This window comes from Rattus norvegicus, chromosome 9 (assembly GCF_021556685.1).
Source record: "Rattus norvegicus strain SHRSP/BbbUtx chromosome 9, alternate assembly SHRSP_T2T, whole genome shotgun sequence".
In the NCBI taxonomy this organism is placed as follows: domain Eukaryota; kingdom Metazoa; phylum Chordata; class Mammalia; order Rodentia; family Muridae; genus Rattus; species Rattus norvegicus.
In genome coordinates, this window is record NC_141542.1 from 11,360,684 (window position 1) to 11,387,836 (window position 27,153).

At 40.0% G+C, this 27,153-nt stretch overlaps 1 protein-coding gene across 1 annotated transcript in view; it reads left to right on the top strand.

The window, feature by feature from the left end:
- Kcnh8 (potassium voltage-gated channel subfamily H member 8) overlaps nt 1-27,153 on the top strand; it is a 426,523-nt gene that overhangs the window by 380,744 nt on the left and 18,626 nt on the right. Inside the window, 4 exon segments of the mRNA NM_145095.2 lie at nt 5,794-5,832; nt 11,981-12,336; nt 14,234-14,340; nt 16,554-16,630. Of these exon segments, the coding sequence (NP_659563.1) occupies nt 5,794-5,832; nt 11,981-12,336; nt 14,234-14,340; nt 16,554-16,630 (579 nt within the window).

A 27,153-nucleotide genomic window follows, 5' to 3' on the forward strand; every position in this document is an offset into this window, starting at 1 on the left:
TCTAACAATGGAGGAGTTGTGTAAATGTCATTCTGGTGGGTTTCCTACACCTGCCTTTGCTCTCAAATCAATACAGGGAATTTCTACATACTCTCAAGCTCATTTTAGCTCCAGAGGAAAAACACAGAAACATGGTGTTTTCATTAGCAAGCTGCAGGCACTAATAGTTGGTCAGATTCTGATCTATTCTAACCTGATTATCTGCTACCCAGTGAAATGGTCCTTTACCTGCCTCTGAGTCTTGCCTTGGCTCTTGGTGTGTGTGTGTGTGTGTGTGTGTGTGTGTGTGTGTGTGTGTGTGTGTGTGTCCTCCTGGTTGTCATGGCAAATCCTCCTGGTCCATCTACATGGTGTTTCCACACTTTTTACTCCTCATGGTCCTTCTTACTCTCTGGTTCTCTTTGGGACCCCGGTACTGGGATTGAGAGTCCTACCTTACATCTATTGCCCAGCTAACTGGCTGACCAGCCCTTTTATTAATCAATCAGAGGTGATCTAAAACATTTTTTACATAATATAGGTATCAGAGATGATTGATTGTGCCATGCTGTTGTCTGAACTACAACCAGATATCTGGGCATATAATTCAGCATCTGAATATACAGTGCATAAAACTATACCCCCAAAAAGTTGGAGAACTTTAGGGCATATGAGTTAAACAGCCTGTGTCAAGTATGAACATTTCTACTTTCCTGGTTCTTCAGGCATTCCAAGCTACACACTCAAATCTGAAGATTCAATGCTATGGTCCACATATGGAGTTAGTGATTAGTTATCATATTGACTTTCTGTAGCCTCTTAATTATCTTATTCTTCACTTCTTACTTTTCCTTCTAGTGTTTTCTATAGTGATAGTTTTGGTGGACATGGATTTCTTTAACCTGTTTATATCATAGAAAGTTTTTCTTTCTCCTTCAACCCTAGCAGATATTTCTGCTGAGTTAAATTATGTGGATTGGCATAAATATGGATTCATTACTGGTGAACCATCTTTCAGTCCCCTAAAAGTATTATTTTCTTTAATTGGGTGGTCAGTTCTTCTTCCTGTCCTGATACTCTGTCTTCTGTGTGACCTAGTCTGCTGATGACTCTTCCTTCTGAGTCACTGTATTGGGTTGAAGAATATTTCATTTCCATGTTTAGTTATCGTTCCAGGCCCTTTGCTGAATTCACTTTTCAAGCCCTGACTCACTCTCATTGCTTTATTCAGTCCTTGGTTTGTGTTTTCTTGAACTTTAATTAGAGAGGTTATTTTTCCTGTCCTTTTCAAGTTTATTCAAATGTTTATTCATCATTCTGTCTCCAGATTCATCTTGGTAGTTCTTGTTGGAGAAAATTACTCCAGGATTAAGATACTTATTGTCTTGGGTTTTCATATTTCTTTTATTCTTGTGCTAGAACTTAAGCATCTAGAGTGAACTTGTTGTTTGGTATCAGTTTCCGATCCACCTGTGTCGAGGAGGAGCTTAGCTCTGTATTTCTGTCAGCCTATCCTTGCTGATTTCAGGTCAGATAGGAGGTGTTTGAAGTTTCCTCTCTGAGACACTCAATGAGAAGACTGGGGGGTCTCTCCAGTGAAGACAGTGGTATGATGCTTGAGACAAGTCTCAAGATGGTCTGCCAGGCAGGCCAAAATGATAACTCTGTGTTTGCTGTCTGGATCAAATATTCAGACAGGTGGTATAGGGAGTGGGTCAAGAGGACTTAACCACCAGTACCCAAAAGGGCTGCTAGCTGCTTGAACTGGTTCCCAGACAATCAGGGTACAGAGAAACTGGAAAGGAGGAGGTTGCTATGGGGACCTACTGATGAATATTATGGATATAGGGCATGAGCCTGGAAAGAAGTGAGAAGCTGCACTGTTGATTGGGGAAGTAGGGCTACAAGGACGTCCCAAGAGAATCCTTCATCCTGGAGCTGGGGATGAATCTAAATAAAAGCTGACCTCCATTCTTCATATCTGATGTGTGACATTTTCACAGTCCCAACCTCTACAACTCTCGTTTGTTTGTTTCTTTGTTGTTTGTTTTCTGCTTGTCTGAATACCCATTAATGATAGCTAGAAAACTGCCTGTTTTCTAGAAGATGTAAAATCTATTGTAGGAAGAACTTAAAGTTCCACAAACCTTTCAGTCCCCTGGAGAAAGGACATGGTGTCAATAATATTTTTTCATCCTGAGATTGAATTTACATTTTTCTCTGGGGAGTAAATGACTAAGCACTCAGAATTCTAGAAAGATCTAAACCCTCCTAAAAGTTAAAGCAGTATTGAGTAACCTTGTACCATATATTTTATGTGGGAGATAAGGAACCTGCTTTATAACAACCATCAAATCCTTTAATGCCATGCATAGCATTTAGTCTTTCTGCCCAGTAAACTCATTTCATACTGGATGAAATACAAGAAAAGTTCTGGCTCTATGAATGGGAACTAGGAGTCTGGAAGCTAGTTGTCTTAGTTTGCTTTCAATTGCTATAATAAAACCCATGACCAAAATCAGCTTATATGTGAATTATTATGTGAATTATACTATCACATAGTAGCCCATCAAGGGAAGCCAGACAGCAGCTAAAGGCAGAAACCAAGAGGCACAAACTGAAACAGACCATAGAGGAACAGGCTTACTGGCTTGCTTTTCATTTTACTGCTTTGTTACCATTCTTAGACACTCATGGACTCTGAGATGGCATCACCTACCAGTGACCTGGGCCCTTCCCTTCAGTTATTAATCAAGAAAATACACCAGAGACTTACCTAATGGCCAGTCAGATGGAGTTATTTTTTTCAATTGAAGTTCTGTCTTTGCAGATGGCTCTAGTTTGAGTCAAGTTGATGAAACTAACCAGTATACAAGGTTTCTAGCAGAAACCTTTCTAACAGTGTGCTATTAACTTAATGGATGACATAGGCAAGTTATTTCCCCTGCCTGAACTTCAGTTAGCTTATCTCTAAAACTGAGGAATTGCTCTGGCTCTGTGGTTTCTTTCCTTTAAATTTATTATTTCTTCTTTGAGAATTTTATGCTTGCATACAGTGTATTCTCAGCATATCCACCCTCATTTTCTCCTTTGCAATTCTTCCTGAATCTCCCACCACCTTTTCCCTCTCCCAACTTCATGTCTTCTTGGTTGTCTTTTAAGTATATAACCACTGAGTCAAATCAGTGCTGCCTATGTGCACACAAGTATGGGATCATCCACAGAAGCATAGGCAACTTATGGAGGGACTACATATTCCTCTGAAGAAAACTGACTCTCCTTCACCCAGAAACCATCAGGAGCCAACAGCTAGCTCTTCAGCTACAGATGAGGCCTCCTGCGGCCCTCTTATATTGGTGGACTTTATTCAGATCCTTAAGACTGGGTTGTTGTACCCCACCCACTACTAACTGAAAGAGATTCATCCTCTCAAGTTAGCATGGTGGAGTTTGATTTGTTAAAGACATATTCTCAAGGTAGTCTCTTACCAAGTATGGGTGGAATCCATTGTAGTAGAAGTTGTAGAGCCAAGTTTAGCTACAAATTGCTGAGTTTCAGCAGGCTAGATAGGCATGAAGGGTTACCAGAATGAATTTAACATGGTACTCTTTCAAACATTAATGTCATATGTAAACAAATTTATTCAAAGAGTCTATCAGTGGTAGAAAATTACTAAGTATATATATACACACATATGTATGTATGTATGTATTATGTATGTATGTATGTAATGTGTTTGCCCCTGTACCACCTAACCTGCTAATCAGTTGCTGCCTTGCGACAACTTTAAGAAAGACCTCATATTGCCTAGTGTTTTCTTTCCTACTTAGCAACAGGGAGATTTTAAAGTACCTACCTCATGTGGTCACAATGAGAACAAACAAGCCTAACTCCTGACTTGTCGAGGTGATAGTCAATTGCTGAACTCTTAACTAACAGACAAAGAATGACAATGATCATAACACTAGCTGTGATATTTTGCCATCAAATTTGCCCATGGTCAGCAGCACCAGGAGCACCCGGAAATGCATTACAAACTTGTGTTCTCAAACCTGACCCAGACCTCCTACATAATAACGTATCTTCCAGTGAGATCCAATGGTGACTTATAGACACAGGGATGCCTGCAACATACTAACAAAGGAAATCTACCTGAGACTCAGATTCATATTGATCTTAGGTCAAGATACTGGGAGTTGGGTGTCCACCCACATCCCACGACTGTAAGCCACCCTCTCTCTCATCTTTCACCAGACATGTCTAACGAGGGGATACTAAAACCTTCTGGATATCATTGTTTGTTCTCTAGATCAAGCTGTAACTAATAGGATCTTTGAAGCACATTTTCATGTCTCCCACAATATCAAGAGCACCATAATTTTGTCTTGTTTTTCACATTTTTAATTATTCAGCTGTCTTATTTGTCACTGTTTGGGGAATTATTGCAAACTTATGTCTAAAATGCTTCTGATTAATGCATATTTAGGCAACTAAACAGATGCAGAATGAGCTGACTGCTTTCATAAAATTAAACATTGATGAAACATGTATTTGCACAGCAATAATGATACCACATGTGCATAAATAATGACAGATCTTCTTTCCTAATCATCTCAGGGGGAAAATGATGAATGGGAGACAGATTTACCAAACACTTCTGGCCCACCATGTGAATGATTTTCAAGTGTATTTGTGCATGTGAATAAAATTATGCTAATTTATGGCTTCTATTACCACATAAAAGTATAAGAAGTTGTAATTAGTTCTTTTTAAAATAAGAATGTGGTTAATATCAGAGCATGTTTTAAAGATATGTCAAAATCTCCAGACTTCTTTAATAAATCATATAAAATAAATATTTTACATACCTTCTACATTCTGGGATCATAAGTAATTATATGATATATCTTTGCATGTCTAAGATTGAAATCTTTCTTGTGGTCAATAGCATATTTCAATTTTATTAGCATTTTTTGTGAGTAATAGAATCTTTTTTTTTCTAACATACTTCTATTAATTATTTGAGAATTTCCCATAATGAAGCCTGATCACACTTCCCAATCGTCCCAGGTCCACAACTTTTCAACCCTTGGGACTCCCACAAAAGAAGGAGAAAGAAAAAGAAAAAATAACTACCAACAACAAAAAAAGCACACAAGTCCAATTTATGTTGCCTATACTGGAACATGGTAAAACTCCTAGAAGCCAGCTCCTTAAAGAAAACAAATTCAGTAGTCCAGGACTGTGATCCCTAGGATGTTTTCCCAGCAAGAAGACTTGAGTGAGACAGAGGGGACAGAAGAGGCCTCTAGTCTTTTGCCAGCAGTCAAGCAAGAAGGAAGATTGATGGACAATAGTAAAATCAAATCAAAGGGGATTTTACAGATAACAGCTTTCACAGAGCTAAAAGAAAGCAAGAGAACTCTGCCTGAGATAAGGAAAGACCAACAGGAAGAGAGCAAACTCAAGGGAACCAGTGAAGCACCAAGACAGAAGGATAGCAGCTCACTGTGATAAAAGTTGACCCCCACCAGTTGTGTCCAATGGGATACAGTCAACTTAATGTTGTGTCTCATGGTGAACTTCAACTTGATATTGTATGAGGTGTGGATTTCAATATTATGTCCTGTGATAAACTATTGACTTTCCCTTCCTGATGTGAATACACAATGATCAGCAGAGGTCCTAGAGGGTAGAATCCTTTAGAAACATCTGTTAGAAGACCTTTTCTCTTCCCCACAAAAACATCACTTCTTGAAATGTGTGGTCCATTGAAAAGGTCTAAAGTGCTAAACATTCTGTTTGTTCTTTCAGGTAATATCAAGATTATCGAACAAATCTACAGTCCCACAGGTATGGCTAGCATTGTCTTATATTCTTATTTTTGTTTTTGCTTTGCTATGTTGCCAAGACTGATCTAGAGGTTAACCACACTCTTGCCTGTTTTCTTCGTATCATCTTCTGTTATCATAAGAATAGTGGCTTCATAGGATGAGCTGGGTGGTATGCTTTCTCTTTCCTTTTCATGGAGCATTTTAAAGAATGTCGTCACATCTTCCTTAAAGGTTTGAGAGAATTAACCAGTGAGTCTGCCCTGGGGATTTTTTGTAGGGAGGCAAAGATAACTCTTCAAGCCTCATTTCTTGCTTACATTGTTTATAACTTGGAAGAACATATTGCCTAGGAATTTAATAATAACATTTCCAAAGAATGTGTTATCAATCCCTTCAGATTTCATTTGAATTATTTCTAATTTTATTAAATTTGGTCTTTTGTTTGACTTTGGTTCCTCTGGCTAAAGGTTGCCACTCTCTTTATCACTTCAAAATTCTAACTTTTTGCTTGATTGTCTTCTTGGCTGCATTTCATCATTTTCCCCCATGATCTTAATTATTTCTTAATGCCAACTGCTTGTGCTGTGACTGTGGTGATGCCACAGTAAAAAGTGAATCTACTTCTTGGAGTCGTTTAAAACATGAGCAAATCTGATCTGATCTGTTTACTTCGCTTGTGTGTCCCACCTGTCCCTGTCACATCAGCCATACAGACGGCTTCCTATTGGTGAACACCATTAAAGCATGATATGGGAAAAAATAAGGAACCTCTGAATTTTTTTTACCAGAGTTTGCAAGAGGAGTACTTTGCTGACCCAAATGACATTAAAAATGCAAACAGATGTTACCCTTCTATATCCACACGTTGCATCAATATTTAACACCTCTCTCTCTCTCTCTCTCTCTCTCTCTCTCTCTCTCTCTCTCTCTCTCTCTCTCTCTCTTCCCCATCTCTGTATTTCCATACCCTGTACATTTTTTCTGATATACATTTAAACATTATAGATTCCTTCTCAGTTCTCTTTTTCCCCTCTTTTCCCATGAAATCTTCTCTTCCTGTGCTGAGTATGACTATCCTCTTCCTTTAAGTACCTTTTATAATGATGGCTTTGTTATCAGGGATCGCCTTAGATTTGCTTATAATGGCTTAATATATATCATTTCATCTTTCCTGGTTTTTATGGTTAGAGATGAAAATATGGATGTTATTCTGATGCGTTTGTCTTTGTAAAGTAAGTTGGAATTTATTTCTGAAATACTGTTTCTTGCTTTGTGTTTCTAACATCCTGACTCCACTGTACTACAGAGAAGTTCCTTTTTGGTCATGGTTATTTGGGGTACTAAGTGCATCAAACATTCTAGTCTCTCTTTCTCTGGGTGAGGGAAATTTTCACTGTCATGCCATTGTACAGTCTCTCTGAGCTCAGTTATTATCTTTGTTTATTCTAATTACTACAAATCCTTGGGATTAAACTTTTGACTGTGTCCAGAATTCTTCAATGTTGTGGTTGTGTTCATTCATTTTTCCCCAGCTGATGGTTGATTATAGTATTTTTTCCACATTGTGCTCCAACCCTGATAGTCTCACTTTTACTTTGTCAAAAATCTAACCATGATGTCACTGCGTGTTTTTGCTTTTGATGCTGTTGCTTTTTAGTTCATTAAGATTTCCACTTCTGGGCTGGGGAGATGGTTCAGTGGTTAAGAGAACTGACTCTTCTTCCAGAGATCCTGAGTTCAAATCCCAGCAACCACATGGTGATTCATAACCATCTGCAATGGGATCTGATGCCCTCTTCTGGTGTGTCTGAATTTACAGTGTACTCATATGCATAAAATAAATATATCTTTAAAAAAAGATTTCCACTCCTGATATTTTAATTTTCTTCAGCATCTTAGGATTCTTGCTCAGTTTCTCTTCCCTATTGCTAACCTTCTCTTCTATGCTGCTGATTGCCCCATTTGCTTTGTTGACATTTTCTTTTGTGTTTCCTCTATAGAGCTTAGACTGGATGTATCTGCTTGCTTGTGCCTTTTGAGGGGAATCACTGATCAGTTTTACTAGTACACTTTAAAATCTTCATCTGAAGGGCTCTGGAGATGGTTCAAGGGGTAAAACACTTGTATAGAAGGAAGAGATTCCCAGAACCCACATCAAAGCCAAGCATGGCAACTTGCATCTATAGTTGTAGTGCTGAGAAGGATACCAGGAATTTGCTTACCCTCCATTTTAGCTAAGGTTTCCCTTCTGTGTATGCTAAGGTTCTCATTAGCCACACTTTGCAGGGAAGTTCGCTGGCTGAGCTCTCAACCTCTTGAGGCATACTGCTTGGAGTGGCTATGGTTCAAGGTAGAGGTGTTTCCCCACCTAATTTACTGATATGAGAAGCAGCCGTAACACTGAGATCTGTATAGGTAGATAGTCCAACTTGTACTTCTGATTTAGGTGTTTCCTCAGTCAAGGATTTTCTCTGATGATTCTAGACTGCATCACGTTGATAAATAAAGCCACCTAGCTCATTGCCAATAGGCTCACTGACTGCTAACGATCTGTTAGCTAAGGAAGGATGGAGCTTGTAGAAGGAGGAGTAACCCTGCATCTCCAGCAATGTAAATGCTATTTTCATCTTTATCCCTCTTCTAGTTCCATTTCTATTGCTGTGATAAAATTATCTGTCAAAAAACAACTTAAGGTTCTATTATAGATTGAAAATCCTGGTGACAGTCCACAATAGTTTAAATACTCTTAAGTGATTAAGTGTTTATTATTTAATATCTAATATGCAATGTCTAATATTCTCTTCTTTCTATTCTTAATTTGAAGTTGAGGAAGCCAAGACTCTTAAAGATGATGTGCTTACCAAGGTTATAGTTAGAAAGTAAGGACCAGGACTTCAGCGACACATGAAACTATGCACATCACACAAGACTTTGTCCTTCCTTTGAGACAATTTGATTAATCATTTAGGAGTCTGAATTATAGCAGAGTACCAAGAAGCAAATCTGAGATTCCTTTAGATGTGACTATCAAACCTCAATGCAACCTCAGGAGAGTGCTAGTCAGGGAAATGAAGTAGCTCTGTAAAGGGAGAGATCCATAGTAGAACTACCTGGCAGTATAAGAAGACAGCAGCTGGGAAGCAGGTGCCCCAGATAGCAGTTCCAAACAAAGGAACTAATTGTATTAAGAAACTTAATACATGACTAAGAAACTTACAGAAGGAAAACTTTGTTTCTGCTTAGAGTTCCAGAGAGATGAGAATCCCTTGTGACAGTAAGGCATGAGAACAGGCTGGTCAGTGTGTGAAGCTAAGCGACCCGCACCCCCAGCCTCAAACACTAAACAGGGAGAGCAAACTAGAACTAGGGCATGACTGAGAATTCTCACAGTTCACCTCACTGACGCACTTCCTCCAGCAAGGCTGTGCCACTTCCTCAAATAGCGCCATGAACCAGGGACAATATGGTGTTCAAACATCTGAGACCAGAGGGCACATTTCTCACTTATATAACACACTAGTTATCTTGAATAGAGGCCAGTGCCAGGCTAGGTATCTAATAATATCAGAATTTTAGGTCTTGTCTACAGTTATGCTTATAGGAAAATGAGTTCTTTGTATAAGTAATATCTGTCATCTTAATTGTAAGAATCAGTTGGTGAGAGACTTGCTCAAGGCACCAGGACTCCTTGACAAAGTAGAATTCTGAGACTTAAATGAGCTTGTAGATGTACAAACATTTTGTAAGTTATCAGTCAGAGGATTCTATTAGAACCAATGGAGACTTCTTCAAACAAAGGAATGAAGAAATTGTCAGTGCCAGTGCAAACAGATCTAATTAGAGATTTACTCAAGTTTGTTTTTCATTTCTTTGATAAGTTTGCCCTGTTGTGTCTTTAGCGGGGCAAGCTAATTTTTCTGCTCTACACTAAAAGTAGACAATGATCCTGTACAATTCCATGAGGGTCCAATTTTTGTTAAAGCACAAAACAAGATAAACAAATGAAAAAGTAGTACCATGACATTCCCATAATGAATGCATAGCTTTACATTTGGTTATAATAATTATATGTATCAAGAAAGAAGAATCTGGGGACAGTATTTTAGTCAAAAATTTCAAGGTATTAAGATTAACAAAAAATGAATAAACCGATACTTTATTCCACTTGGTGACTAACAGCCAAACTATGAGGGCTATGGCCTGGAAGGCACTTGGGAAGCACCACAATACTTTGTTGTTTCGTTATAATTATAAGTGCCACAAATCCAAATGCACAAACGAAGCAAGTACTTGATGACATAAACACCATGGCAGCTCATGAAACTTAAATAATAATTGTAGTTGTTTTCAGTGTTTACTATTATATTTGTTAGGAATTATTGTTAAGTATGTATACACAATTGGGTCTGGAAACAAAACTGGGACACAGGATCTTATTTTCTTGAAATGATTCTTGAACATGCCTAAAGATTATGTCTGGCCCTAAGCAAGAAGCCTTGCAATAGTCAAGAGGGTCTAGCCTTGCCTCTGCCACCCCTGCTTGGCTATTCCAACTTTACATTACTTGTTTTCTCTCCTATTCTCCCTTTCTTGACCTATGAGATTGGATGTCCCAGTTAAGAGCACAATGTTCCTGGGATGGATTCCAGAAAGACTGTGTTTCCTCTATATCTCAAGGATATAGAGGAGCAGGGGTTTGCTGTATTGTCCTCTGTTCCCCACTTCTCCACTGGGGTACCTGGAGCCCCACTGGCATGCTGCTGGAAGGAGGTAGGGCAGAGTCCTTATGAGGTAGTTCACAGTCCTTGTACTCCTTCAAGGGGCTGGAAAGGGAAACAGTGGAAATTGGGACAAAGGCTGTGTTTTCGGGTTCCCTGTGTATCCAGGCACCTCCAGCATACCACTGGGAGTCAGTAACAGGGGTCCCTGGTCCACACTTCATCTCAGGGCATCCATACACTGGGCTGGAAGGAGAAGGCAGGGCCCCAGAAAGGGTGGAACCCAGTCTGATTCTGATTCAGAGTGAGTGCTTAGAGTTCTGAGGGACCGAAGGACGGAAGACCTTCCTTGGGGGCTGAAGGTAGCACCTCTAAGATGAAAGTCTTCCCCACTGCAATCCTTAGTGAAGAGGTGATCCTTACAAGAATGCCTGTTCATCACCCATAGAGAACGGGAGGGGGAGGGGCTAGGGGGATGTTGGCCCCGGAAACTGGGAAGGGGATTAACAATCGAAATGTAAAAAAGAAATACTCAAGTTAATAAAGATAAAAAAATGAAAAAAAAGAATGCCTGTTCATATTGTCTTATTTAATGGTGGATATGAATGCTACACTTTATTCAGGGTCAACCAGTTGTTAAATACCTTTTATAGGAAGGAATGTCTAGAAAGAGAAGCTCATTGGCTGACAACTTGGGGACTATGTAGATACCTTATTAACACGACAACTCCAGGTGCTTATGCTATGTGACCCAGTGCTTATAGTCCTCAGTGGGATTCTGTGGTTACATATTCCAGAGTAGGTAGAGGCAGATGGGGAAAGGCTCCACCCCTGTCATTCTCAACTGTGAGATTCCTGGGGCTTGGGCTTATTCAAACTTACCACTCTCATGCCTGTCTGGTAGCAAGGTCCCACAAGCCCTACACTCTGTCTTGTTAATGACATCAAAGAACAGGGAGCTGGAAGCAAGAAAGCTGAGGATGCTTCGTTTTTCCATCCATGAGGTCTGAAATAGATAGAAGACACTTTCATTCCCAAGTATCATGCAATGCTGAAGTTCACATTCCCCTTAAAGATATTGAAGTTTTAAATCATGAGACCCAAGACTGTGCAATAAAAGGAACATGTTCATATTCCCAAAGGGAATGCCATCTATGACTATGAGTGTGTAGCTGAGTAAAATTTAGGGAGTGAAGTATATACAATCCATCTTTTACACAGCTCTCCTCACAGATATTGTTAAAGACCAAGGGAATGATTGGGGTTAAAACCAGGAGATCAGGCATGAAAACTGGGAGCCCTTTAAAACTTGATAGTAAGATTGCAGCATGCAAAAGTTTACCAGCCTCTAAGGAATTTGATCTTTATCAGTACCACCTCTGACAGGAGTGTCCTGCCTCTTGGGAAGTCTCGGCAACTTGTACTAATCTGTTGTATCCATTGATCTAGGCAGAGCCCAAGGGGAATGGAAGCATCAAGAAGAGACTCCCATCCATTGTGGAAGATGAGGAAGAGGAGGAAGTGGAGGAAGAGGAGACCACCTCCCTTTCTCCCATCTACACAAGGGGATCCTCTGTTTCACACAGCAAAAAGACTGGAAGCAGGAAGAGCTATCTAGGTTTGAGCTTAAAGCAACTGGCCTCAGGAACAGTTCCATTCCACTCACCTATCAGAGTCTCCAGGGCCAACTCCCCTAAAACCAAGCAGGAAGCTGACCCACCGAACCATGGCAGACGGAAAGAGAAGAACCTGAAAGTTCAGCTCTGCAGCCTGGGTACTGCTGGAACCCCAGAGCTCAGTCCGAGGTAAGAGTCACCGGAGTATCGGTCTCTCCAGTGAGAATCCACACTTCCGTGTGTGCTCACATGCAGACTAGCATATACCTTGTGAATTATTCAGTCTTCTGAGACTTTCTGTCTCATAACTTCCCAGCCTTGACTTCAGTTTTATTAAATCGTGTGTACAGTCTTTTGAAATGTATATGCACAGATGTGTGTGTACTTGTGCTATAAAAGTTTTACTTATTATTATTTAAATGAGCTCTTTCCTTTTTTGCACTAAGTTATCTACTTATCATGATGCAAATTATAATTTAATTCACAGTCGAATGGAAGAGACGAAGAGCCTTCTGGGTTACTCCTTAATGCCTGTATCTTTATGGAACAACAGGTTGAAGTGATGAATGACTGTGGGGTGGTCATGATAGGCTGCTTGCTACTGTCAATCACAGGGGCTGGTTTCCTTTTTGTTCTCTTTAGTAATGCTAGCTCTATTTTGCACTGAAAATAAAAATCACTTTAGAATAAAAGGCATTGAGACGGTAAAAAGAAAAAATCATGTTCATGTCGAGGTGCCAAAAAGGCGGTAAGAACCTTCAGAATCTCTAACGGGTGAGTAACCAAGCGAGGAAAATACCATGAATGCTTCCTAGGTTTCATTCCCTTTTAAAAATGTCTTTAGTCTTCTTGCAATCCCAAGAAGCCACTTGTATTATCTCTTACTGTAATGTTTAAAAATAAAGCTTAAGACTTAAATATTCTGCCCAATACCTCAGCAATAGCAAGGAATACAAAAAGCCGAATTCAAATTCTTTCTCTACTTATAAACCAAGTAATTGTTTTAATACAGTAGTCCATTATCTGCTTGAGGAAAAGACATTTTAACATCTGTGCATTGCTCATTAAGCTGAGTGAGAAGAAAGCATAATAACTTTTAGTTAGAAACTTTTCAGAGCTGAAAGAGAAAGACTTCTGTGTGCCAAGATCACATACTTGTCCAATGAGTGTTTGGTCAAATGGAGAGCATTTCAGGACCACTTGCCAAAATGTTATAGCTTCAGTAAAAGACTGGGAGCCTTCATTTTTATTTTTGTTATCTTTCTGTATAAATTTTTTATGATATACTTGTATTTGACAATGAGTAAATTAGACATTATTTACCAAGGAAAAAGGCTCAACTCCTCAGTGATTTAAACACTAGAGATGAAGCTGGATCTTGGTGGAGCACACTTTCTTGGCACACATGAAGCCCTAGCTTCAATTCCTAGAATAACAACAGCAAAATATTAATTGAATAAATGATGTTCTTTCATGCTCAGGTAGGTAGCTTTAGGGCTTTGTTTAGTGGTGTCATTGAATATTTTTCTATGATGTTTCATTTGTTAAAAGTTAAAACGTGTTTTCTTGGATGGGAGTAATATTGTGTGTGTGTTTGTGTGTGTGTGTGTGTGTGTGTGTATGTTAACATACTTTTCAAATCTGAGAATAATTAAGTCTAATTTCTATAGTATCAATATCCAACAAAAATAAAATGTAAGATAAAATGTGAGGCACATATGTAGCTTTAAATTTGTATTTGCCACATTTTAAAGCAAGTAAACCCTAAATTCAATTCACTTTGGCATATACTCTGTGTCATACCATATGTCCCAAATATTATAATTTTAAATGTGAAAAGCATAAAAATCCTTGAAGAGCTTACGGTTCTTAAAACGTGTTTTCAAACTCCAGAGTGTATATTACACACAGCACTAGTGATCACGCTGCCAAGAATCGTCTCAGAAAGTGGTTACCAAGGGGCTGCCATAACTTTATAGTACCCAGAATTTGGAAATTGAACAAAAAGTATCTTAGAGATCTTATAGAACTTCTGGAATTCATAAATGTAAGTGCACAGCCAACTAATTGTCTGAACTTGGCACAGGATTGTCGATGGAATTGAAGATGGCAACAGCAGTGAGGAAACTCAGACTTTTGATTTTGGCTCTGAACAAATCAGGCCAGAGCCCAGGATTTCCCCTTCCCTTGGAGGTAAGCACCTGACTACTCTGTCTTTGAGAAGGGCATTTCTCACCAATGTGTGCTGTTGGTACTGTTCCTTTCTGATCCTACCTGATTCTTCATGGCATTCAGTGATTTGATTTAAGTCTGTGAAATCTCCAGGTACTGAGGGCATTGTTTGTAATTGTCCTATGTCCAGACCCCAGGCCCTGCTGTTTACCACCCCTAGTGAACAGTTTCTAGAATTCATCAAAGGGTTTCCCTATTTTCTAGATACATGCCTGTCAATATCACCGAGAAGAAATATCATGTTGATTGTGTACTCTGAAAATGTTGGTAATATTTAATCATTTATTTGCTGAGTAGCTATGTACTTACAGACTGTCAGAATAAACAATGTGAAGTGACATAAGACTGCTGAATATGAAACACCAACCTGTAAGGAGATGGTGTAAAAATATCGCCATCTCAAGCCCAATTGGATTTCTCTCCCCCTCTGCCAGCTCATCCGCAAAAAGGATCCATCAAAAAGGACATGATCAAGGCCACAAATGACAAGTAAACTCTGAGAAAACCATAGCTTCATTTGATAAAAACAGGACACTGCACATTGCTAAATGCATGGGTAAAGCAAAATGATTACATGAAAATTGGTATGCAAGACTAACATACCCTGGCCATGCCATTCCCTCTTCTGACCAAATGCTCAGAGAGCTCTGCTAACCAGCAGCCTCAGGAAAGACCACTGAATGGACAGATCCAGCGACAGGGAGAGGACTCCGCTGTTGAGTGAATTCAGGACATTATTTGGAATTAGCAATCCTTCCTAGTATTCATTGTCTTCTGGGGAAAAAGAAGAGACTTGATGCAGGCAACAAAAGAGTTAAGTCATTAACTAAGTCACATATGTTGACTTGACTTTGTTGGGTCAATGGTCAAGGAAATAATAGTTCTATTAAATTGTTGGGTTTGCCACAAAAACCAGTAGTGATTCTCAGCAGCAAGGTTCTCCATCTGGTCCCACCAGAGGCAGTGCAGAGTCATGTACATCCACTCGGCTCTTAGCTTCCGGTTTTCTTGTCCTATCATTAAGCCCTTACTCAAATATTGAAGCAACAATTTTTCTTTATTCTACCTCCTAAGTATCTCGATGTTTTGCCTAGACCTTCTGTCCTATGTCTGTGGCCACACTCATAACTTGCATGCATTGCCATCAAATAGTATCCCAGACTTCACACAGTTTGAATGGAGAGAGGAAAGTTTTGCAGTGTGAGTATATTTGTGTTGCTTAGCCTAAGAGCTTGAAACTGGAGTCTGCTTCCTATAGCCTTTACCACGAAATCCAAACCCACTGCCTAATTGCATTCAACTGTCTCTTCCTTTTCCTGGGTTCTTTCTTCACTGCCAGTTCCTATAAGAGGACCTTGACCTGTCCTACATGATGGGAAATGGTTTGTTGATGGACTGCAAGACGTCTCTGTAAAATAGTCTCTGTTGTGACTACTTTGAACTGTTGAAATGCTTTTTCTTCTTCCACAAACAAGTATTCTACTCACAACTGATCGGAGAGAGGCTAATTCTGTCACAATTTTTATTTACCTAGGTTATTTCATTTAATTGCAAAATGTGTCAAAGGCATGCATTACTGCCCCCTACTTATACATGGAGAAAAGAATCAGTCGAGTCATTTCCTTCCTGAAGCTCTAATTTTTGCTTCTCATCCTGGACTGAAAAAAAAATGTATTTAGAAGAGTAGAGTAGGGAGAAACTAGAAAAGAGAACTAAAAAACGGGCACAGTGTAGTAAAAGACAGAAGCATACCAAAAAAATATCAGCCCCTCAAACACGAGTGGAATGAAAGGCTCTTAGGGGGCAGCAGCCAGTGTTTCCAATGGAGGCATGGTCAGTGGGTGTGGCAGTGATCAATGTGGAGTGACAATGAGAATGAAAAGAGATGAGAGACTGACTTATAATATGCTGATGATTGTGTCTGGGGACCCATGCAGTCAGTGTGAACACCAATCACCATGCTGTGATGCTGGCCCCTAAGGACACAGCAGGTGCCATCCAAAGAAGGAAAAGAGGTTTATCTGAACCTGGGGCGAAAGAAGCCATAGAGCTCAGGCAGCAGGAAGTTTGAAGCGACAGCTTGGCCTTCCTCCAACACAGCATCTCCCCCGAAGCTTGAATACTCAGTGTACATTTCATTCAGAAGGGCTCACTCTCTGTGTGTCGCTTTTCAGAATCAGAGATTGGAGCTGCGTTTCTGTTCATCAAGGCTGAAGAAACCAAGCAGCAGATAAACAAGCTCAACAGTGAGGTACGGGGAGAGTGGGATGGATGGGCAAAGGGGAGGGAAATTCTACCTTCAACAGAAGCAGTGTGATATAAGAACCAGCTTGTGTCCGTGAAGAGAAATCACCTGAACCTCACAGAGCCCTGGGACTTTTGACCCTTTATGTAATGCACCCGAAAGTTCCATTCCCTGAATGTAGGTAGGGAACAGTAATGCCTGACCTTTGACCCATGGTGGAAATAAATGAAATGACCTAAGTAAATAAAGTAAGCTGAAAATATATGGTCATTTTATAACTAGTGACAGCATTCTGTCCTGTCTGGAAAATGGTCTAAACATCCACACTTTTCAGTTTTCAGTGAGTGAGTTTGTTGAACATGAAGTAAAAGGACAGACACCAAGCAGCAGACAAACAGAAGCAGCAGACAGGTAGCACAATATGATAACCTCAGACCCTTACAACACTCAGCAGAGACAAGTGGAATAGCCACAGTGGGACAAGAGGCAGAAGCACCTTCATGGAATTAGCGTTTACAACACCCAGCAGAAATGCATCCACTAGGGAAGACTTGTCGAGCAGCTGGGTGGAGCGCCCACTAAGGGACCCATGCAGAGCAGGAGGTCTGTCCGTGGATGAGTACCGGGCTTCCTGTTCCCACTGTGGGTGTTCCTGTAATAGTAACTTCTCTCAGGAATAAGTTATTTCTAGTTGCTCTGCAAGGTACATTTTCAATGTCTTTGTCTGTTTGCTGTTTTCCCCTCTTTCTGTCACAGACTCAGGGTCCTGCCTACCTCAGGAATGGGACTTTTAGGGCCACTCGATGTGAATGTGCTTGAGTCCGGCACCAGACAAAGCCTTGTTGCTGGTACAGTGCACTTTCCACAACTTTAACAGTACATGACAACTTTTTCTTTTCTTTTTTTTTTACAATGTAAGATCTATTCTGAGCAAAGATTGTATTTGACAGATGTCCTTCAGTTTTCAGCCAGTTAAAGTAAGATTGTTAATCCACAGGAGAATGGGATTTATGAGTGATTTTGGCCTAAGTTCTGATTTTTCTCCACTACATATTTGCTACATAACATTGGAACTTGATCTCTCTGAATCTTAGGATTGTCCACATGAGAAAAGTAACTTTTCCAACAACTTTATTAAGATATATTTATGTATCATAAAATATATTTTAAAATATTTGATCCAGTAAGTGTTGGGTTAGCCATCACCAAAAGTTACATTTCTTATCTGTTTTGTCTCCCCAGTAATTCCTCTCCGTCAGACTTACACTTCATCTAGGTCATCCTGCCTTGGAAAAACTTGGGCCTCCTCTCTGTTTTGATAAGATTTGCTTTTCTCTTCATTTACAGAGAATAAGATAGCTTCTTGGTTGCTGCTTCAGTTTTAATTGCTTTCCCCAAATAACAGTAGTCTAAAACATATTCTGGGGCACTTTAGACGCAAATAATCATTTTGGAAGAAACCTATGAAGCTTGGTGGGTAAGCAGAGAAGAGAAAAGCTGAAAGGTGAAGAGTAAATACATACTAACAAGGTGATTAGAGGTCAGGGTTTCGAGAACCTCTGGGAAATCACAGGGGACAACTCAAAAATGATCATCCCAGTAACAAGGAAAAGAAGGCTGAGGCTTGTCATAGGCCTAGCTACAGAGCAGTCTTGACAGACTCTCTCAGGGAAAAAATGTAGGAAGCTCTGGATTCCTTTAGACCATGGGAAGGACCTGTGGAGAGGCAGAGAGTAAGGGAATCCCCTTCCAGACTGAAGTTTGAACTCACATGCCGTCATGAGAGAGAATCAGCTAGTACTAATGTACTCATGAGGACTTTATAAGTGAAATTCATCTGATCACACAACCTGCCAGAGTCTGTAGTACCACAACATATGGTACAGCTTGGGCAACCCAGCGTTCTCCTAAATCTGCGCTCTGTTAGTGAAGATTTGTACTCAGCTGCTGTCTCTTCCTTCATCCTTCTGTTTCAGAAGTCAGACCAGGACTAACAGGAGGGATATAAATTCCAGGAGAAAAAAACAAGATGTCACTACTAGAGAACCCAGTAGCAGGATTGACAGTTCTTAAATCATAATGATTAGTTCAAACACTAGATCACCCAAATAACCTCCCATCGAAAAATACAGAAGGGACTGGAGAGATGGCTGCTCTTGTAGAGGACCCAGGTTCCCAACACCCACAGGGCAGCTTACAACCACCTGCAACTTAAGTCCCCGAGGATCCAGGGCCTTGTCCAGACTCTGTGGGCACCAGCATATGCAGTACATGGGTATACGTGCATGCTGGACAAAAAAGATTTTAAAATACAATGTTTTTTAAATGGGGAAAAACAGATAGATGTCTTCTTGGTAATTTTCACATTAGCCTTCTTTTGAGACATTACTCTTCAGCTATTACCCTAGCTCAAACCACCCATAATTCATTGTTATTCCTCCCACTCCCATTTGACACAAACACTTCAGAAATCTAAAAAGATATTGGTCTGTTTCTTTTTTTTTTTCTTTTTTATTGGATATTTTTTATTTACATTTCAAATGTTATTCCCTTTCGCAGATTCCCAGCCATAAGCCCCCATCCCACCCCCCTCCCCTTCTTCCATAGATTTGTCCCCCTTCCCTAACCATGCCCCTTCCAACTCCCCTGACATTCCCCTGCATTGTGGTGTCCAGCCTTGGCAGGACCAAGGATTTCTCCTCCCATTGGTGCCCAACAAGGCTATCCTCTGCTACATATGCAGCTGGAGCCATGGGTCTGTCCATGTGTAGTCTTTGGGTAGTGGTTTAGTCCCTGGGACCTCGGGTTGGTCAGTATTATTATTTTTATGGGGCTGCAAGCCCCTTCAGCTCCTTCAATCATTTCTCTAATTCCTCAAATGGGGATCCCATTCTCAATTCAATGGTTTGCTGCTAGCATTCGCCTCTGTATTTGTCATGCTCTGGGTGAGCCTCTCAGGAGACAGCTATATAAGGTTCCTTACAGCATGAACTTCTTGGCTTCATCAATATCATCTAGTTTTGGTGGCTCTGTTTCTGTGTGTGTGTGTGTGTGTGTGTGTGTGTGTGTGTGTGTGTGTGTGTGTGTGTGAGAAGAGAGAGAGAGAGACAGACAGACAGACAGACAGACAGACAGACAGACAGACAGACAGATGCTGTATACCCAGGTGGGGCAGGCTCCGAATGGCAATTCCTTCAGTCTCTGCTCCAAACTTTGTCTCCATATCTCCTCCTATGAATATTTTTGTTCCCTCTTTTAAGGAGGACTGAAGCATCCACACTTTGGTCAGCCTTCTTCTTGAGCTTCATATGGTCTATGGATTTTATCTTGAGTAATTCGAACTTTTGGGCTAATATCCACTTATCAGTGAGTGTATACCATGTGTGGTTTTTTTTGTGATTGGGTTCCTAACTCAGGATGATATTTTCTAGTTCCATCCATTTGCCTATGAATTTCATGAAGTCAATGTTTTGATAGCTGAGTAATATTCCATTGTGTAGATGTACCACATTTTTTGTATCCATTCCTCTGTTGAAGGGCATCTGGGTTCTTTCCACCTTCTGGCTATTATAAATAAGGCTGCTATGAATATAGTGAAGCATGTGTCCTTGTTGTATGTTTGTGCATCATTTGGGTATATGCCCAGGAGAGGGATAGCTGAGCCCTCAGGTAGTGCAATGTCTAATTTTATAAGTAACCTCCAGACTTATTTCCAGAATGATTGTACCAGTTTGCAACCCGACAAACACAAATTTGGAGTGTTCCTCTTTCTCCACATCTTCACCAGCATCTGTTGTCACCTGAGTTTTGATCTTAGCCATTCTGAATGGTATGAGGTGAAATCTCAGGGTTGTTTTGATTTGCATTTCCCTGATGACTAAGAATGTTGAACATTTCTTTCTTTTTTATTTTTTTTATTAAATATATTTCTTTTTAAAAATGATGAGGACACTGTCTCTGTCTTCAGACACACCAGAAGAGGGCATCAGATCTCATTAAAGATGGTTCTGAGCTACTATGTGGTTGCTGGGAATTGAACTCAGGACCTCTGGAAGAGCAGTCAGTGCTCTTAACTGCTGAGCCATCTCTCCAGCCCCCAAATACATTTCTTTACTTACATTTCAAATGGTATTCCCTTTCCAGGCTTACTGTCCATAAGCCCGCATCCCCACCCGCTCCCCTACATGGGTGTTCCCCCCTCCACCTCTCTTACCACCCCCTCCCCGACATTCCCCTGCACTAGGGGTCCAACCTTGGCAAGACCAAGGTTTTCCCCTTTCACTGGTGCCCCAACAAGGCTATTCTCTGCTACATATGCAGTTGGAGCCTGGGTCAGTCCATGTATAGTCTTTCGGTAGTGGTTTAGTCCCTGGGAGCTCTGGTTGGTTGGCACTGTTGTTCTTATGGGGTTGCAAGCCCCTTCAATCCTTCGTCTTTCAATCCTTCGTCTAATCCCCCTAAATGGGGTCTTGTTCTCAGTTCAGTGATTTGCTGCTAGCACTGACCACTGTATTGGACATGCTCCGGATGTGTCTCTCAGGAGAGATCTATATCCAGTCCCTTTCAGCATGCACTTTTTAGCTTCATCAATCTTACCTAGTTTTGGTGGCTGTATATATATGGGCCACATGTAGGGCAGGTTCTGAATGGCCATTCCTTCATTCACTGCTCTAAACTTTGCTTCCATATCTCCTCCTATGGATTTTTTTTCCCTTTCAAGAAGGAGTGGGAACATCCACATTTTTGTCATCCTTCTTCTTGAGCTGTCTGTGGTCTGTGGATTGTATCTTGGGTAATTCGAGCTTTTGGACTAATATCCACTTATCAATGAGCGCATACCAAGTGTGTTTTTCTGTGATTGGGTTTCCTCACTCAGGATGATATTTTCTAGTTCATTCCATTTGCCTATGAATTTCATGAAGTCATTGTTTTTGATAACTGATTAGTACTCCATTGTGTAGATGAACCACATTTTTTTAATCCATTCCTCTGTTGAAGGGCATCTGGGTTCTTTCCAGCTTCTGGCTATTATAAATAAGGCTGTGATGAACATAGTGGAGCACGTGTCTTTTTTATATGTTGGGGCATCTTTTGGGTATATACCCAAGAGAGGTATAGCTGGATCTTCAGGCAGTTCAATGTCCAATTTTCTGAGGAACCTCCAGACTGATTTCCAGAATGGTTGTACCAGTGTGCAATCCCACCAACAGTGGAGGAGTGTTCCTCTTTCTCCACATCCTCGCCAGCATTTGCTGTCGCCTGAGTTTTTGATCTTAGCCATTCTGACTGGGATGAGGTGGAATCTCAGGGTTGTTTTGATTTGCATTTCCCTGATGACTAAGGATGTTGAACATTTCTTTAGGTGCTTTTTAGCCATTCGATAAGGTGAGAATGTTTCATTTAACTCCATACACCATTTTTAATGGGGTTATTTGGAGTCTAACTTTTTGAGTTCTTAATTTTGGTGGGGATTGCACTGAATCTGTAGATTGTGTTTGGCAAAATGGCCATTTTTACTATATTAATCCTGCCAACCATGAGCATGGGAGATCTTTCCATCTTCTGAGATCTTCCTCAATTTCTTTCTTCAGAGATTTGAAGTTCTTGTCATACATATATTTCACTTGCTTGGTTAAAATCACATCAAGATATTTTATATTATTTTGGACTATTGTGAAGGGTGTCATTTCCTTAATTTCTTTCTCATCCTGTTTATCCTTTGAGTAGAAGAAGGCTAATGAACATTTCTTTAGGTACTTCTCAGTCATTCAATATTCCTCAGCTGAGAATTATTTGTTTAGCTCTGAACCCCATTTTTAATAGGGTTATTTGTCTCCCTGCAGTCTAACTTCTTGAGTTCTTTGTATATTTTGGATATAAGCCCTCCATCAGTTGTAGGATTGGTAAAGATCTTTTCCCAATCTGTTGGTTGCCATTATGTCCTAACCACAGTGTCCTTTGCCTTACAGAAGCTTTGCAGTTTTATGAGATCCCATTTGTCAATGCTTGATCTTAGAGCATAAGCCCTTAGTGTTTTGTTAAGGAAATTTTCCCCAGTGCCCATGTGTTCGAGGCTCTTTTCTTCTATTAATTTGAATGTATCTGGTTTTATGTGAAGGTCCTTGATCCAGTTGGACTTAATCTTTGTACAGGGTGATAAGCATGGATTGATCTGCATTCTTCTACATGCTGACCTCCAGTTGAAAAAGCACCATTTGTTGAAAATGCTATCTTTTTTCCACTGGATGGTTTTAGCTCCTTTGTAAAAGATCAAGTGACTATAGGTGTGTGGGTTCATTTCTGGGTCTTCAATTCTATTCCTTTCATCTACCTGGCTGTTTCAATACTAATACCATCCAGTTTTTATCACTATTGCTCTGTAATACATTTTGAGGTCAGGCATGGTGATTCCCCCAGAAGTTCTTTTATGGTTGAGGTTAGTTTTCACTATCCTGGGGTTTTGTTTGTTTGTTTGGTTGGTTGTTGTTGTTATTCCAAATGAATTTGTAAATTGCTCTTTCTAACTCTATGAAGAAGGGTTCTAATTTTGATGGGGATTGTATTGAATCTGTAGGTTCCTTTTTGCAAAATGGCTACTTTTACTGTATTAATCCTGCCAATTATTGGTCTTTTTCTTAACTAAATTTTGATTCAGCTACTGTCCTTGAGAAAGGAAGCTTGTCTCTTTTAAGTGTGGGTGGACACTTGTCCAAGTCAGGCTGTAGAACTGATCACTGTATGATTTTCTTTTGACAATGTAATCCAGCAGTCTATGGAAACAGAGATCCATTTTCAAAATAAAGGATCCTAACAGTGTGACACATGTGTTATTGTTCTACTAAGAAACATTCATAAATATGCATTGACGGAAGAAGGCTAAGATAAAATTATGAGTGGCTTAATCATCTTCTAAATATTAGATTTTCCTTATAATAAAATATCCGATTTCCTCACAATTGTAGCTTAAACAAAACAAGACACAAACAACTTTACCCTTTACACCTAATTTCATTTATATAGCCTTGACCCTGTGTGAAGTACATTAAAAGCCACTAAGAAGTGGCTTCAGAATGTGCAGCTACTCCTTAAAGCCTACTACATCTACTGGTATGTTTTTCCTACACCTCCCACAAAGCCATGTCATTGACATAGGGACAAAATCCAAACAAATCAAAGCCTAATGTTGGATTTTGAGTATCCTACTTTCCACATCAGTTGATTGCTTTCCTCTTACTTTATACTTTCTTCAGTTACTATCTAGCAGGAAACACACAGGTAGTAAATGTGGAATCAACTGCCTGACTCTGGAATTTATTACTGAAATGCCAGACAACAGTATGACCAAGACTGAGATGCATTCTACAGGTACTGGGTGCACTGTGGGAGCATTCATGAATCCCAGTTCTGATATCTGCTCAAAGATTTAACATATAGCGTCTAAAGCAATGTCAGTGGTTAAGAGCACTTATCCTCTTCCAGAGGACCTGAGTTGTTGAACTCAGTTCCCAGCACCCATGTCAGGCAGTTTATAGCCTTCTGTAACTGTACTCCCAGGGAGCCATCTTCTACCTTCTTCAGATACATGCATGTGTACTCGTGCACACACACACACACATGCACACACATATATATGCATGCACACATAAAATGCAATATAATAAATTAAATATTTATGCATAATTCATACATATGGAATTGTTACATATTATATACATTTCATAATTTTCATAATAAACTACTGAAATACATTTAAAAAGTCAGAGAAGATATAACATCGATATTAACCCACATTCCCAGCACATGTGAGGGAATTTTAGAGATGTAGGGCATCCACCAATATCGACCTGCTTTAGATGTTGTGCCCATGCTTTATAGTACAGTAAAGCTGTGACTCTAAGAAAAGTCTTTGACAATAACAATGAAAAGACACTTCAGGGGCCGTGGATGGTGAGAGTCACACACTCCATTTCTGAAGAGGTTTGTGGGTAAATGGCACATGTGCTGTAGTTTCTCAATTCTGGATGATCCAGAAAGACATTATTGCAAAAGGTTTAAAGAAAAACTGCTTCAGTGTAGTGAGCTCAACACAAAAACACTGCTGAAAGGCAAAGCTGTCCTACAGAGAACCACTGCTTAGGTCCATATTCTGTTACTTCAACAAGGAGTTTGTCTTTTCTAATCTCATCCTGTTCTTCTATTAGAGGGTAATAAAATCTGCAATACGAGTCCACATGTGAACTTAAGACTATATAGAGAATGTAAACACCATCTGTGAATTATAGCGGCTTCTTTATGTATGAGAACTAGATACTGGTTCCACAGAGAGGCGGATGCTCACAGCTAATCATTGGACTGAGCACAGGGACCCCAATGGAGGAGTTAAAAAAAGGACTGAAGGAACTGAAGGAGTTTACAACCCTATAGGAAGAACAACAATATCAACCAACTAGACTCCCCCAGAGCTCCCAGGAACTAAACCACCAACCAAAGAGTACACATGGAGGGACCCATGGCTCCAGCTGCATATGTAGCAGAGGATGGCATTGTCTGGCATCATTAGGAGGAGAGGCCCTTGGTCCTGTGAGGGCTCCATTCCCCAGTGTAGGGGAATGCCAGGGTAGTGAGGTGGCAGTATGGGTGAGTGGGAGGAGGAGCACCCTCATAAAAGTAGGGGAAGGGGGATAGGATATGGGGATTCCTGAGGGGAAACTGGGAAAGGAGATAACATTTGAAATGTAAATAAATAAAATACCCAATAAAAAAAGAACTCCCTGAAAGCTTTTAACTGGTTTTCAGTCATTTATCTATCTTCTTTGTAGAACTGACCCTTTCCATCTTTTCCCCATTTTCAATTGGGTTGTCCTTTTGTCATTGGTTTCTAAGAATTTTTTATATATTATAGAACCAAGTCCCTTATGAAACATATGATTTTCACTTTTCTCTTCTCATTTTGTAGATCAAACTTGACTTTCTTGATGGTGTTCCTTAAAGCATATGAGAATTAAATTTAGAGACAAGCAAGCTCTCTTCATTTTTCTTCTTGTGCTTTTGGGGATGATATCTGTGAGAAATTCAGTGTAATGAGTGTTTATTCCTCTGTTTTATTCTAGGAATTTTATACTGTAATAATCTTTGTGTTTGTACCTTTAATCAATTTTGAGTTGTACATATTATATGAGTTGTTCATTTAGCCTCATTTGTATATAAATATTTAGTTTTCATAGCACCATGGTTTAAAACAGTCTTCCCAATCCAAAGGTCTGAAAAGTATGTTCATAAATCAGTGGACTGTGAATATGAAGGTTAATGCATATGTTACTGTTCTTTTTGTTATAACCAAATATCTGACAAGAAACCATGGTAGGAAAGAAAGTTTGTTTGGTTTGCAGTTCAAGGCAAGGCATTATGACAGCAGGGTGAGGTAGTTGCCACATTGCATCCACAATCCAAAAAAAAAAAAAGAAAAAGAAAAAAGAAAGAAAAGAAAAGTGCCAGTGCTCAGCTTGCTTTTTCTTTTATTCACGCAGACTCCAGACCATAGAACAGTGGCACCCACATGTAGAACAGGTCTTTCCTTTTTAGTTAAACCCTTCTGGATACATCCTCATAGACACACCAAAGGACTGTTTCTATGGCAATTCTACCATCCATGAAGCTGACACTGGATGGTTAAGATTAACCATTGTAGTGAACTTCTGAGCTTAGAGTTTTAGTTAGGGTCTTGCTAGATAACTCAGCAGAGCTCTAAACATGTAATACTTTGCCTTAGCTCCCCCACCCCAGAGGACTGCAAGTGGGAACCACCATGCCTGGCTATTTCGGGACTCTAAATTGTATTCTGCTGACTATGTCTATCTGTGTCCCAGCTCTTCGCTGTCTTTTTACTTTGCTTGGTAATAAGTTCCAAAGTGGAAAGATAAGTGGCCTCCGTCTTTGGTTTTCTCTCTCCTGATGACTTTGACAGTCTAAGGCTTGATGCCAACTTTAGAAACATCTATTTCTACAAAGAGTACAGCATGCTTTCTTAATGATCCTTTTATTATTTGAAATTTTCATACAAGTGTACAGTGAGTCTTCATCATACCAATCTCAACTGATCCCAGAATGACTGATCACATATCCATATCTCTCTCCCAACTTCATGCACTCATGTGTTTGTTTCTTTTAGCCAACTGAGTCCAGTTGGTGCTGTCCACATGTGTACATAGGCATGCTATCATCCTACCAGTGGCTACGCAGCCAACAACAGTGACACTCCCGCCCCCAAGAGTCACCCACTGCCAATAGTTCCTCACACAGTGATGGAGCTTTTTGAGCCCCTCCCCACTCCATGCTGAAATTTTAAAAAATATTTTTATTAATTCTTTAAGAGTTTCATTCAGTGCATTTTGAAAATATTCTACCCTACTCTTCCCTAACTTCTAGATCCACTTCTAGCTCCTACACCCTACTTAATGTCCTCATTTTTATTTAATATCCCTTCAGCTCCATATGATCCTGGGTATGGGGCCAACCACTGGAGCACGCTC